This window comes from Clupea harengus, chromosome 1 (genome assembly GCF_900700415.2).
Source record: "Clupea harengus chromosome 1, Ch_v2.0.2, whole genome shotgun sequence".
Taxonomy (NCBI): Eukaryota; Metazoa; Chordata; class Actinopteri; order Clupeiformes; family Clupeidae; genus Clupea; species Clupea harengus.
In genome coordinates this window covers 24838344-24851318 of record NC_045152.1, presented here as the reverse complement: position 1 = coordinate 24851318, position 12975 = coordinate 24838344, and the positions used below count along the sequence as shown (strand labels likewise).

Below are 12975 nucleotides of genomic sequence, written 5' to 3'. Positions count from 1 at the left end.
ACTGTACTACTTGATGTGATCGCCACACAAACTGATTCTCTGAAACCTCATGATGTGTGCGTCACAGCCGGCTGAGTGCTGGAGAAGAGGTGTCTAGAGCCCTTAGGTCAACCTCATTCTTCAGAGCGTCACTCCCTGTGCTGAAGACTGATGGCCTCTCCCAACCCAGTCTCAGTCTTCCCTCACTGTATGGCCACGGTGACCTTTTTGTCATTTTTGTGGAATAAAAGGCCCCTGTTTTGGTGTCTGTGTAAAGGGGCAGTCGTCGTGAACTTGCCATCAGTCATCATGAACTTTACAATGGGAAAGGTTTTTTTGTAACACTGGCTGTGTATTGGGAAAACCACAGGGGCGGAAGCATTGGACAGTGTGGGACAGAAAGAGAAAGAGGGATAGAGAGAGGGAGAGAGAAAGAGAGAGAGAGGGAGAGAGAGAAAGAGAGAGAGGGAGAGAGAGAAAGAGAGAGAGAGGGAGAGAGAAAGAGAGAGAGAGAGAGGGGGAGAAAGAGAGAGGGAGAGAGAGAGAGAGAGAGGGAGAGAGAGGGGGAGAAAGAGAGAGAGAGAGAGAGAAAAAGAGAGAGAGAACGAGGGGGGAAACAGAGAGAGGACGCATATGGAGGAGTGTTGGCTCTGTAGCACAATGGCGGCTGTGTTCTGCGCTCCCAGGCTCCCGTCTGTGGGTTTGCTGGGGGTTGGGTTAAAAAAGAGCATTTCAGTTTAAAAAAGAAAAAAATCCCTCTGGTCTTTTCCGCTGCCTTGAAGATTGTGACACCGCGGTGGGGCCGAGACGCTGAGAACCCAAAACACAGGCGGGATTCTTGGTTTTCGTTTCCAAGAGACTGGGACACGTGCCAGCTTAAGCTCCCTCGGAGTTCAAGTTAAAAACGCTGCAAAGTTCTGACACAAGCGTGTGTCCCGACCCCAAAACAGAGTGTAGAATTCCACAGAATGTTTCCTCAAGGCCTTGGCGGCGCTTCTGTGGTCATATCAGAATCAAATATAGATACAGCTGTGATGAATGCTCGGATTGTTGTATTGATTATACTGTGTAACCCCCCCCCCCCCCACCCTCCTCCCTTTCCAGCTCCCAGCACTCCTGGCTTCATTCACTTCAGCGAGCTGACCACCACCTCGCTCAACGTGTCCTGGGGTGAGCCCAAGCGTCCCAACGGCATCATCGAGGGCTACCGCGTGGTCTACGAGCCCTGCACGCCCGTGGATGGTGAGAAACTCTGCTCCCTGGCACATGAAAAGGGAGAGGGGGGGGGGGGGAAAGAAAAGAAAAAAAATGGAGAGAGATAGCTTTCCATCAGCCGCTGATTAACACCCTGTGGGCCGTCACGGGCATTTGAACTTACAAATCTCCCCCCGGCCTGTCATCTAAATGTGTTCAAGCTGGGCCCTAGCCACGGAGCGGTAGGGGCGATACGTCCTCCGCATGGCATACCTCCGCCAAGGGGCCTCCGACTGTGCCCTCTCATTGGGCGCGGAGCGTCCTGGAATACTGCTAACTGGGATTCGCCTCGCTAGATTCTTAAGTAATTGACACCAGAGGTGGAGTTAGTGCCAGAGCCTGCTGTGGTCTCACGCTCACCCACTAATGACACTGGAGTGGTCATATATGTGGGAAAGCTGGAAGGCTGTGTGTGTGTGTGTGTGTGTGTGTGTGTGTGTGTGTGTGTGTGTGTGTGTGTGTGTGTGTCTGTGTGTGTGTGTGTGTGTGTGTGTGTGTGTGTGTGTGTGTTGTCATCCAGCATGTGGGAGACACAGATGTACTGGTCTGCTGTTTACAGAAGGCCTCTCAGTATGCGCAGCGTGCGCTTGAGTTCAGTTCACTGGCCCATCTCTATTTATTGGCAATGCTAATGCACCATGACATGGCTGCCAGCGGGAGATGGAGACCACGGCATGTGGGTATGCTTCACTGGCTGGTATCTTGAAGACATTAGAGCTTGTATAGGTAGAGAAGAAGTTAGTATATATCGATAGAACAAGTTAGTATGAATGGACAGGTTGCTATGTATGTATAGTTTGTAGCTATGTAGTTGCTATATATGTCTATATTCCCGTATATATATGTGAGAAAAAACGCATGTTTGTATGGAATGTCTCTGTGTAGTGAAAGGTTGGTGGGTGAATATATTTCCTCCGTACTGCCTTGTGTAGTCCACGTCCGTATGTGTGTGTGTGAGTGTGTGTGTGTGTGTGTGTGTGTGCTTACTCTTAAGCGTGGTCTAGAGTTATAGTGTCTCCTGTACAGACTCCTCTCCTCGCACTCCAGGTGTCAGTAAGGTTGTGACAGTGGATGTGAAGGGCAGCACTCCCCTCTGGATGAAAGTCAAGGACCTGGCAGACGGCGTGACCTACACCTTCCGCATCCGAGCCAAAACCCTGACGTACGGGCCAGAAGTGCAAGCCAATATCACCACAGGGCCTGGAGAAGGTTTGCTTCCCCATGTTGATACTATAATTATGTACATGAGCGTAAAATACACTAAATAAACTACGCATCGTCTTATAATTAGGTTTTCGGATGGTAGCTTTGCTAAAACCTCACTAATGATGGCTTTTCTTAAATGGTGTGTAACTAGGGGTGTATAGGCCCTCGCTTGAAGCTTCTGGCTGGAAGTGCTTTTTTAAACATCTAATTGGAGTGTCTCTTTGAAGATCCTTAGTTACTAATACTCTAACTCTCTAACAGAGTAATGCTGAAAAGTTGTTGATTTTTTACTAGCCTGGCTTGTGGTGTTTTATAAATGGTTATTTCACATCCCCTACTTGTGGTGTTTTTTGAGCCGTCTCACTAGTGGGGTTTTCTTGTTCACCATGATATCTGTCTCCTTTCCTCAGGTGCTCCAGGCCCTCCTGGGGAGCCATTTATTACCCGCTATGGGAGCGCACTCACATTGCATTGGACCAGCGGCGATCCCGGACGAGCCCCCATCACACGCTATGTGATCGAGGCTAGGCCATCCGGTAAGTGAGAAGGATATGAGATAGACTGTGTTTATCCGGTACAGAGTAAATATATACAAGCTAGTGAGTGCCTACTTTTAAATCATATACAGCCTCACTTGTAAGTGTTCATGAAGGCATCTGCCTAATGGGAACATGTAAATATTGTTTTGGAGGAAATAACTGTCTTCTATGCATAGCATGTACAGGTTAATGTGTTTGAATAAATATAACATTGGCATCTTATCACTCCATCCCATATAGACGAAGGCTTGTGGGATATTCTTATCAAAGACATTCCCAAAGAGGTCACATCATACACCCTTGACTTAGACATGTTAAGGGAGGGGGTCACCTATGACTTCCGGGTCATCGGAGTGAATGATTATGGGTATGGCTCGCCCAGTGCACCTTCTCCGTCAGTATCTGGTGAGTGACTTTGAGCTCAGTAGCACAAGCTTTTTTGAGATATAAACCACTTTGTTCAGCCAATTTGAGTTCACCGTTAAATTAACACGCCATCTTCTTGTAGCCCAGAAGATCTCGCCGTTTTATGAGGAGTGGTGGTTCCTGGTGGTGATCGCGCTTGTGGGCCTGATCTTCATCCTCCTCCTTGTCTTCATCCTCATCATTCGTGGACAGAGTAAGAAGTACACCAAGAAATCTGACTCAGGTGAGCAGCACAGTTACACTTCCCAGTCTGTGACATCAAAGTAAAGCTGATCTCTCTCTCTCTGAGGTAGCGAGCTCAGCATCAGAGGACTATTTTTATAGCCCTCTGTTGCTCTTTCTGTTAGTCCGATTCATCCACTGTGAGATGAGATAGCTCTAAAAAAAGTTAAAAGCCTTCTCTTTTCCGTGGCTGCCATGAATCAACAAGGAAATGGGGAAAAAAGTGCCTGCAGCATTTGTATTTTTTTTTATCTGGAGATTGGTGATCAGTTTTGTTTGCAGCATTTGAGTGTGAGTGATGCTCACAGCCATTACCAAGAGGCAGGCTCTGCAGACTAATGTAGATAACCACATCGCACCACACTGTGGCTCTGCCATGTCAGGCCAGTTCACATCACGCTGTGTGTGTGTGTGTGTGTGTGTGTGTGTGTGTGTTTGTGTCTGTGTGTGTGTGTGTTTGTGTGTTTGTGTTTGTGTTTGTGTGTGTGCGTGCGTGTGTGTGGCTGTGGCTGTATCTGTCTAAATGTTTGTTCAAACAACAGTTGGATGGCTTTTGTAATTTAGCTTGTGCTGTCTCTCAGTGTTAAGCGCAACACCAATGGAATAGAGGCCTCATAGATGTCAGCCGAACATAATTAGAGACTTGGAGGGTAAAACACAGGTCACTTCCTCTTAACTGAGCATGAAGAGTTTTACACTCTGTGACACCGACTATGGGGGAGCAGCCTGCCCTCTCCCCCCCTGCCCCCCACAGATACACACATACTGAGACAGATAGATAGAGAGAGAGAGAGAGAGAGGGAGAGAAAGAAAGAAAGAGAGAGAGAAAAAAAAAGAGAGAGAGAGAGCAGAGAGAGCTGCAGAAATTGGAAGGAGGAGAGGTCATCCATGTGGAGGTCTCACTCCAGTGCCTGTGCGCTTGGTCAGCGTTTAGTACACTGCCAGGGCCAGGGTCAGTAAACACGGCTCCCTCCAGCCCTGGGAACACAAGGCCGGTGTTTGTGCGGGACACAAAGAGCCACTCTCAGGGCCCGTGCCCTCTCCCTCTCCCCCCACCACCCCCTCCATCCACCACCCCACGGCAGCACTGTCCCACTGATGGCTGTTTGTGTTACTGAGGTCCAGTCCCGCTGACCTGAGAGAGGGAGATGAGAGATCGGGAGCATGGAGGCCAGAGGGTGGGGAGGGGGAGAGGGTGGGGCTGGCGGGGATGTGGAGGTGAGATCACACCAACGAGCAAAAGAGGGTGGAGGGGTCACTGCCCACAGCATCCCCCACATCACACTTCAGCACACAGAGAGAAAGCCAAGAGCTCTGTGTGTGTGTGTGTGTGTGTGTGTGTGTGTGTGTGTGTGTGTGTGTGTGTGTGTGTGTGTGTGTGTGTGTGTGTGTGTGTGTGTGTGTGTGTGAGAGAGAGAGGAAGAGAGCAAGACAGTGTGAGTGTGTGTGTTTATGTGTTAGGGCGTGGGTTGGCAGCGATCTTTCAGCACCCCATCCCCGAGAGCCCTGAAACCTATACTTTTCAAGAGACTGTTGAATGACCCACAGAGAAACAGCCCAACCTGATGCTTTGGCCCCATGCAAAATGAACCATACACTTTCTTCCCTTCCCCTTCACTCTCTTGCTCTTTGAAGCCCTTTACTATACCACTGGCGACCAGATGACACCCACACTTTAGCATGATCGGTGGCTAACCCTCACAGTCGCTCCCCACTGCCTTCCACACAGGTAACCACTCCAACTGCACGTCTCTGCCCCTCAGCCATGGAGAGATGGTGAGGCTGGATGAAGGCCGCTTTCCCTCCCTGGAGCTCAACAACAGGCGACTCTCCGTGAAGAACTCCTTCTGCCGCAAGAATGGAATTTATACCCGGTCAGTGAACACAATATTTGAAGCTCATGACCAGACTTGTACCAGTGCAATTCCATTTTTCTCAAGCAATGTACGGTTCAATCTGTGTCGTATGTTGCTACAACTCTGATGGGTATAAAATGAGTTGAATGGTCATGGGAGAGTGCATTCAAAGAAATGAGCCTGACTTTGTCCCGACTGGCAGCAGATTAAGATTCAGCATAGCCTTTTTTTCCATTAGCTTTATTGAGTGGTGGTATTGGGCCTGTATGCTAATGCCAGCAATCCCCCTTTTAGTGCAGCCTGTCAGCCTTAGGGTGTATGCCAAGACTAGGGAAGTCAAAGCTCTGAGATCTGCCCGTCTCCTCTCTGTGCCTACTTAAGATTCTGCCGGCGCAGTGTAGAGAGTTACAATTTCTGTAAGTAGGCAACACAATGCATCTTTCTTTATATTCATGAGGATCGCACTTGTCTGTCCTGCAGACAAAGACTGCTCACGCTGAGAACGGACGATATTCATTACAGGACATGTTCCTTCCTCTCTTAAAGGGAGAGGAAAATAAAGAAAAGAAAGAACGAAAGAAAGAAAGAGAACGAAGAACGAAAGCGAGAGAGAAAGATATAAAGACTAAGAAAAAAAAAAAAGAAGAGTTTGGCGAGTTTTTAGGAGCTGTATGTACGCAAATGCAGATAGAGTTGCGTCCCCACTCCAGCCCTATCTGCTGCAGTCCCTGCCCTGTGATGTGGGAGGCCTGAGTGAGGTGAGGAAAGGCGGAAGCACGCAGTGCTGCTCGGATGGAGGGGTTGGGGTTCATTGTCAGCTTCCTCTGCTGGTAACCAGAGACGCTCCCAAAGGCCCACTGAGGTGTAATACACAGGGTAGGCTGAGGGAGAGGAGCAGGGGTGGAGGTTAGAGGGGGAGGGGCACGGGGCTCTTCTAGTTCCTTTGCATGGCTTTGGATGGTCTCTGTTGAAGATCAAAGGAGGGGTGGGGCTGCGGGTGCAGGCCTCAGCCTTTGAAGAGCTCCTGACGGGCGCAGGCCCGGTAATGAGCCCGCTGCCCTGAGAAGGAAGAGTGTCTCCCTGGGCTGGAGGGCACTTGGGATAGGGGGCTGCTGGTGTTTCAGAGGTGGTGTTGTTGGGGTGCAGAGAGCTGGAGCTGGCTGCAAAGCAGTTGAATAATTTAAAGGCCTTTTCACATTCTGAGCATGCTCCGTAGCAGTGGGTGGATGGCTGGTGGTTTGACACTTCCCCCTCCCTCTGCCCATCCCACTGTAGCCTCTGAATTTTAAGCAGGCATTTTGTCACCCCCAACTGATTACTGGCTGTCTCTTTTAGGGGGCCCTGTTTTGTTATGTTCATTCGAATAGAGAGGCTTGTTTGTTGGGTCTCATAAGGTTCCGCTCATCAACACATTTTCTGGGAAGTTGACATGGCGCACCAACAGTGTTTTCAACCACACTTCAGCTGGTGCCTGAGATCATATAATGAACATGTCTAAACTGTCAGGAGTTTGAGGTCTCTACCTTTACCGCTACTTCCAAGTTCAATCGGCCTGTTATGAAGGGCCCCCCAAAATACATCATTAGAGGTAGTGGCCTTTACACCCTCACCCTGCACAAACCTGCAGCCCCAGCCGACTGATCTCCGCCTCGTTTACATGCCAACCTCAGCCAGCTGATAGGAATCACTGAAGCAAGGGGGCTTAAGTTAGTCAGACTTATTTAAATGGTAATGGTCTCCACTGACCTTGGCTTTGAGGAGAGCAGACCCCATTATGGTCCAATGATGTAAACAGCTCATGCCGCCGAGGAATGTCATTTGTGTTTTGGTCCGCTGGACTAAATTGCTTTGGACGGAGTGAGCTCGAGCCCCGGAATGGCTTCATCTCGCTCTCGTCGCGTGGGTTAGGGTTCCTGTGCAGCGCGCGCGCTAACTGGAGCATCTGTTTCCTGCGCTCTTTGAAGCGAGGCGCTCAGGCCTCTCTCGGGGGGTATCTGCACAGGGATAATCAGCTGAGGGGGAACTAGACCGTGGCAGATGGCCATGAAGAAGAGGGGGTCTTGTGTATGTCTCATGATCGGGTTTTAGAGAATGGGCCCATCCCATACCGCGAGTGCAGCCGGACGCCTGGACGCCTCGCTAACTGCTCAGTGATCACAGAGGGCTCTGGAGAGTTTTAGGGCCAAGTATGACCTCCTGCACCGTGTCTCTCTCCACTTTTCAGAGCGGTCAACAAGTCTGTGTGCTCCTTTTAATCCTCACTTCTGATTCAGGGTCAGTTCTTGATAGGATTTTACCCGATGTTTTGAATCCAAACGTTTCGTTTCCTGTATGAAGATCATGTGCATTTTTTTCACATCACTGACCGCTGTAAAGAGGTCGGTTGTTGACTCTCATTTCCCCTATCTGATCTTGGTCCCTCCTCAGGTCTCCACCGAGGCCCAGCCCCGGCAGCCTGCACTACTCCGACGAGGACGTCAGCACCAAGTACAACGACCTGATCCCGGCCGAGAGCAGCAGCCTCACTGAGAAGCCCTCAGAGATCTCAGACTCCCAGGTACCCACAGCCTGGTGGTGCTTAACCTCGCAGAGATGACAAATACATGTTTATATTACATTCAGTCAGTTAACAGCAAACATAAACCCAAAAATGTATGAATGTACTGTACACAGCAAAGACAATATTTTTGTGGACAAAATAACATTGTTAAGCAGAACTTAACTTCAGAGCTGAAGATGTCAAATGTGGAATTCCTTCTGTTTGGGAAATTCTGTAAACCAGGCGGTTTTAATTGGTCCGTGTGAATGGAAATAACCATGTCCCCAGAAAGTCTGCTTTGCACATGATAACATGTTGATGTTGTTTTAGAAGTATGTAATAGAAGCAATCTCCTCAAGAAGCCTATTCCCACCTCTCGTCATTTACAGCCTCGTTAAATCTCTGGATCAAAGAGAGCAGGCTACACTTACTAGAGTGAGGAACATGATGAGGACTGCAGACAGTCCCCACTGGATTCAAAATGTCATTTCATGACAGGAAATGGCTAAAAGTTAGCCCGTGGCACTGGAGCTCGTATTCCCTTCGAGTTCAGTCTGTTGAACTGCGGCTTCACACCGAAGGCTTTTGCATATCTCTGAGGCTGCATGGTGCGACTGATGCTAATGTTAGCAAAAGGAGAGGGGTGGGAAGTGGACACTTTTGTCAGTGGGAACATCTGTCTTCTCACACCCTGCCTGCTTTTTCCACCATGTGTTTGTCAGGTACCCTCACAGTGATAACATTTGTTCATCCGGGCACAAATATAGGGGAGGTCCCTCCTGGGAGCAACAAAAGCCTGTTATTCCTCCCCTGTGCAGACGGCCTGTCACTGTTTACCTCACTCCTGTTTAAATACACAAACCCACCGGGTGTTCAGGAACGGGACCATGCCCCACATATTTGTTGGGAGATGTCATAAAAATACCAGCCAGGGTGTCAGTGCACATAATGAGCTTCGCTCCCTTTCACTGTCAGCTCCCTGTCACACAGTCCCAGGCTTCCTGTGTGAGGAACTCTTACTCTCAAGGGCCTAGTGTCAGCACTTGGTGGCCCTTGACTCAAACCACATAACCACCATGGCTTCATCCTGGATGAACTCTATCAGTCACCTTGTTTGTACCCTTGTCTTTGTCCACTCAGGAGACGCTCGTGTTCTCATATAAGATCTCAGCTCCCAAGAGCTTTGGGTGAGGTTCGAGTGTTTGTGTGTGTTTGCCAGTAGGAAGGAAAGTCTCAATTAAGGGGACATTTGATGTTTGTAGACTCTGGAGCCAGAGGCACTGGTTGAGCCTATAGTATGTAGATATGAGTAGAGCCTATAGTATGTAGATATGAGTAGAGCCTAGGAGTGTAGGCCCTTCATTCCTTCATTCATCCGATCGATGAATGTGAAGTAGAAAACTTGAATATAGAAACTTTTATATTATTCTTTTGCCAAATCAGAACCTTAAATTGAATGTATTGAGTTATTTTTGTCCCTTTTCCCCCTCTCCTTGCAGGGTAGCGACAGCGAATACGAGATGGATCCCAACCGGCAGAAGACCCACTCCTTTGTCAACCACTACATCAGCGACCCCACCTACTATAACTCGTGGCGGCGGCAGCAGAAGGGCGTCTCCCGCCCCCCAGCGTACGGATACGGCCAGCCTGACAGCGTGGCGGAGCAGGAGTCCCGACCACAGCCACCTCCTCTTCCCCCCCTACCTCCTCTCCTGCCCCAGCAGAGCAACCCCTCCCCCCAGCCTCAGAGCCAAGGGAGCACCCTGTTCAGGCCCAAGGGCAGCCGGACTCCCACCCCATCTCTGCTGTCCTCCGAGCCCCACAGCCAGCACAGCACCCTCTACAGGCCCCCCAGCAGCCTGGGCTCAGCCAATCAGGCACCTCCCACGGGATTCTCCTCTTTCGTTTGACGCCAGACTCCCATTCCGCTAACAGCAGTAGCATCAACATCAGACCTAGGGGTTTGGACTTCAGTTAGATGTTGTGGGGTTTTTTTTGGTTGTTTTTATTTATTTTTTATTTAATTGTATTTGCATAGGAAGGTGCAAAATTTGCCTTTTGATTTTCATTTTCCCCTCGTGTGGGTGTGTGGTTGTGTGTTTGAGCTTTTTTTTCTGGAAAAAAAAGAAAACTAAAAAACAAAAAACAAAACAGACAATCATTCGGAATGAACATTTCTGTTGCTTGAACAGATGGGTGAAGTCACCAAAACATTTATTTTAGGATGAATCAGTGAAATTCATCAAAGTAATCATGTCACTTAACAAAGGTATCAGTTCTAAGAAAAGTTTGTGACTGAGATTGATATGCCCTTGTTCTTAACCTCACAATATATAACAACTGTTTTTCGAAACACATTCTTGCATTCTACCATAGCAGGATACTTGATGGTCACAATATCAAGTGTAATTCCAACGTTGAAGTATGTAAATACAAGCATGTGGGAAAATTCCTGGATGAATCCCTCATATTCCCGTTAGAATTCAAGTTCGCGTTTTGGAAGAAAAAAAAAAGGGCCAATGTAAACCAGAGATGAAATGGAAGCTGGATATCAAGTTTGAAACAGGGTGAATGGTAAATGCTACCAAGGCCCAGTGCTGTCCTTATTTCTGTGCATCTTTAATAGCCTTTGGAATGGTGGCTGTAACATGGTTTTATTTATTTCCTGCAAATATTATAATATTAGCACTTTGCTTATTACTTAACATTATCACAATAGAGTTGTGGCAATGAGAAGATTTTGCACAGTCAGAGAAAAGTTTCATTTGTAAAAGTTAGTCAGCCAGCATGACACGATTGTGGAACAAGTTCGTATTTTTGTAGATCATATCATTAAACGGGGCGTCATGATCAGATGACGGCCAGGACTGCAGCCCTCAATTGCACACTAAGATATGCAATTGATCCAGCATAGAATTCTAATAGCATTGCAGTGGTAGTACAGTGTATGAGAGTGTTAAACACAATTCCTGTTTCCTCAAAGGTTGTCTGTACGGTATCGGTCATTAATATAATTGTTGAATGCTTGTCATTTAATGCTTTTAGGCTGGTCCAGTGTTTTTTTTTTCAGTGTGTGATTTCAGCAAGTGGCAGTATGGGTTGTTGCCAAGCAGTTACATCATTTGACTTCAGCTTCTGCGTGATGTCCCGAGACACAGATGGCTTCCTGTTGTCATTACGTTAACAGTGTTGGACGTGTTTTGTCGGTTTGTTTTGATTTCAAGAGGATATACACAGATGTGTGAACTAAGACTTTTCAGAAGAGCCCAAACACACAAGTTGTGCGTTATTACGTGGACTCGTGACCAGGCACTCGGAGGTTCTCTTACTGCTTTTGGGGCCTCAAAAAAAAACTTCCAGGGCCGTTCTCATGGATGACTCGGCATGGTCTGACTATCCAGCAATGGCACTGCATCATTTTGCAGTGGAGAGGACAGAAAGGGTATGGTTTAACTGTGCCAACATCTGTGTACAGATCTGTCACTTAGGGCCTGTAAGAACATTTTACGTCCATATACCGCAAATCTGTTCTCACTACAAGGACCTGGAGCAACAAGTTAAGACAGCCCTTGCCATCTCACCAAAAAAAATGCATTATGATGTCCTTCTTTCTTCTTACATTGTGCAAATCTTTATTGAATATACTGTAGAATGTGTTTTCACAATATTCATCTGTACACGTGCTATGAAAGCAGAGCCACAATAAGAATTCTAATGAATACTTCATTTACACTCTTATTTTAAGTCAGAATATGGTCTGAGAGAATCCAGTGGGGGTGGGGTGGGGGGAGGGGGACAAAGTAGTCATCACAATCTACAATATCTCTTGTCTTGTTCCCTGTGAGGTGACTATCACTGTATGAATCTTTAAGGAATTATTATGGACCTGGTCAGGGTTCTTTTCCAAAATAAATTATTTTATTTTTCAAAATGGACTGTGGGTATCTTAGGTTTATACATTCCAATTGCATGTTCAAAACAAGTAACTTGATTTACTGGTACAGTCAAGAAGAAATCTCTCAACAGCTGTTGCAGTTCAACTCTTATTTCCCTTTGCCAGCTAACACTGATTCGGGGTAAATGAGGATTCTCATCAGTCCCCAGTTAAATTTACCCAGATCACAAGTAAGCACTTTGTCAAGCAGTCAAGGGGAGGGTGGGAGAGTTCGGCTGGAGATAATCTCTTCATTCCAGGCCGGAAAGCATTGATCTTGAGGGTGTTTGGAGTGGGTGTGGGGAGTGGTGGGGGTGTGGTAGTGTAGGGAGGATTTAAAAGGAAGAGACTGATGAGGCCAAATGGGGAGACAGAAAAAAAAGGGTTCTGAAGGGGGGGGGGATGGGGGGGGGGGGGGGGTCAAATGTACCACATAATGAACTTATACTGTCAAACACCATACCTGATCTTTAAACATTAATGAAACATAAAAAGATTTCAGTTTTCAGATTTCACACCACTTATAACCATTGCTTGGTTACCCTAAAGTGTCATTAAAAGTCACATAAAAACCCTCTCTGCTCCTCCTGGATGGGTCCCAGTGCTGGATGGGTCTGAGGGATCTGGACATGGGGCCAAATAGGAGCAAATGGCTCAGAGACATTTTCCTGTGCAGCCTCCTCTGAAGCGGTTTAGGCCATTAAAAAGGCAGCCATGTTTTAATGTATTGATGCAGGCCACACAATATAAGGGTCTTACATCCTGTCCCATTCTTTACTATGAAAATCAACTGAAATAGCAGTTTGAATTTTGTGCATGCCACAGCCTCATAACAAACATGAAAATGGGTGTTTTCAGTTCTACTAAACCAACAATGACAATTCCCATCGCTCAAACAGCATGACTTTTGACCACTGATAAGTCATCCTTCCATTTATACAACCCATTCCCTTGAGCACTTACAGCCGGCGTCCCGTAACAAAAAGGGAAGTCTATTCCAACTGAAAACCATTTCATGCT

General features: G+C 47.4%; 1 protein-coding gene across 2 annotated transcripts in view; it reads left to right on the top strand.

The window, feature by feature from the left end:
* Nucleotides 1–11777, top strand: part of sdk2a (sidekick cell adhesion molecule 2a) — an 87445-nt gene extending 75668 nt beyond the window's left edge. Inside the window, exons 39-46 of one of the 2 annotated variants that reach the window (XM_031573043.2) lie at nt 1084–1221; nt 2281–2442; nt 2850–2975; nt 3219–3383; nt 3487–3627; nt 5356–5500; nt 7910–8039; nt 9521–11777. In XM_031573043.2, the coding sequence (XP_031428903.1) occupies nt 1084–1221; nt 2281–2442; nt 2850–2975; nt 3219–3383; nt 3487–3627; nt 5356–5500; nt 7910–8039; nt 9521–9931 (1418 nt within the window). In that variant the 3' untranslated portion in view covers nt 9932–11777. Of the gene's footprint in view, nt 1–1083; nt 1222–2259; nt 2443–2849; nt 2976–3218; nt 3384–3486; nt 3628–5355; nt 5501–7909; nt 8040–9520 lie in introns of both variants that reach the window. The other variant, XM_042708359.1, reaches the window with a different exon arrangement.
* Nucleotides 11778–12975: the final 1198 nt, after the last annotated feature.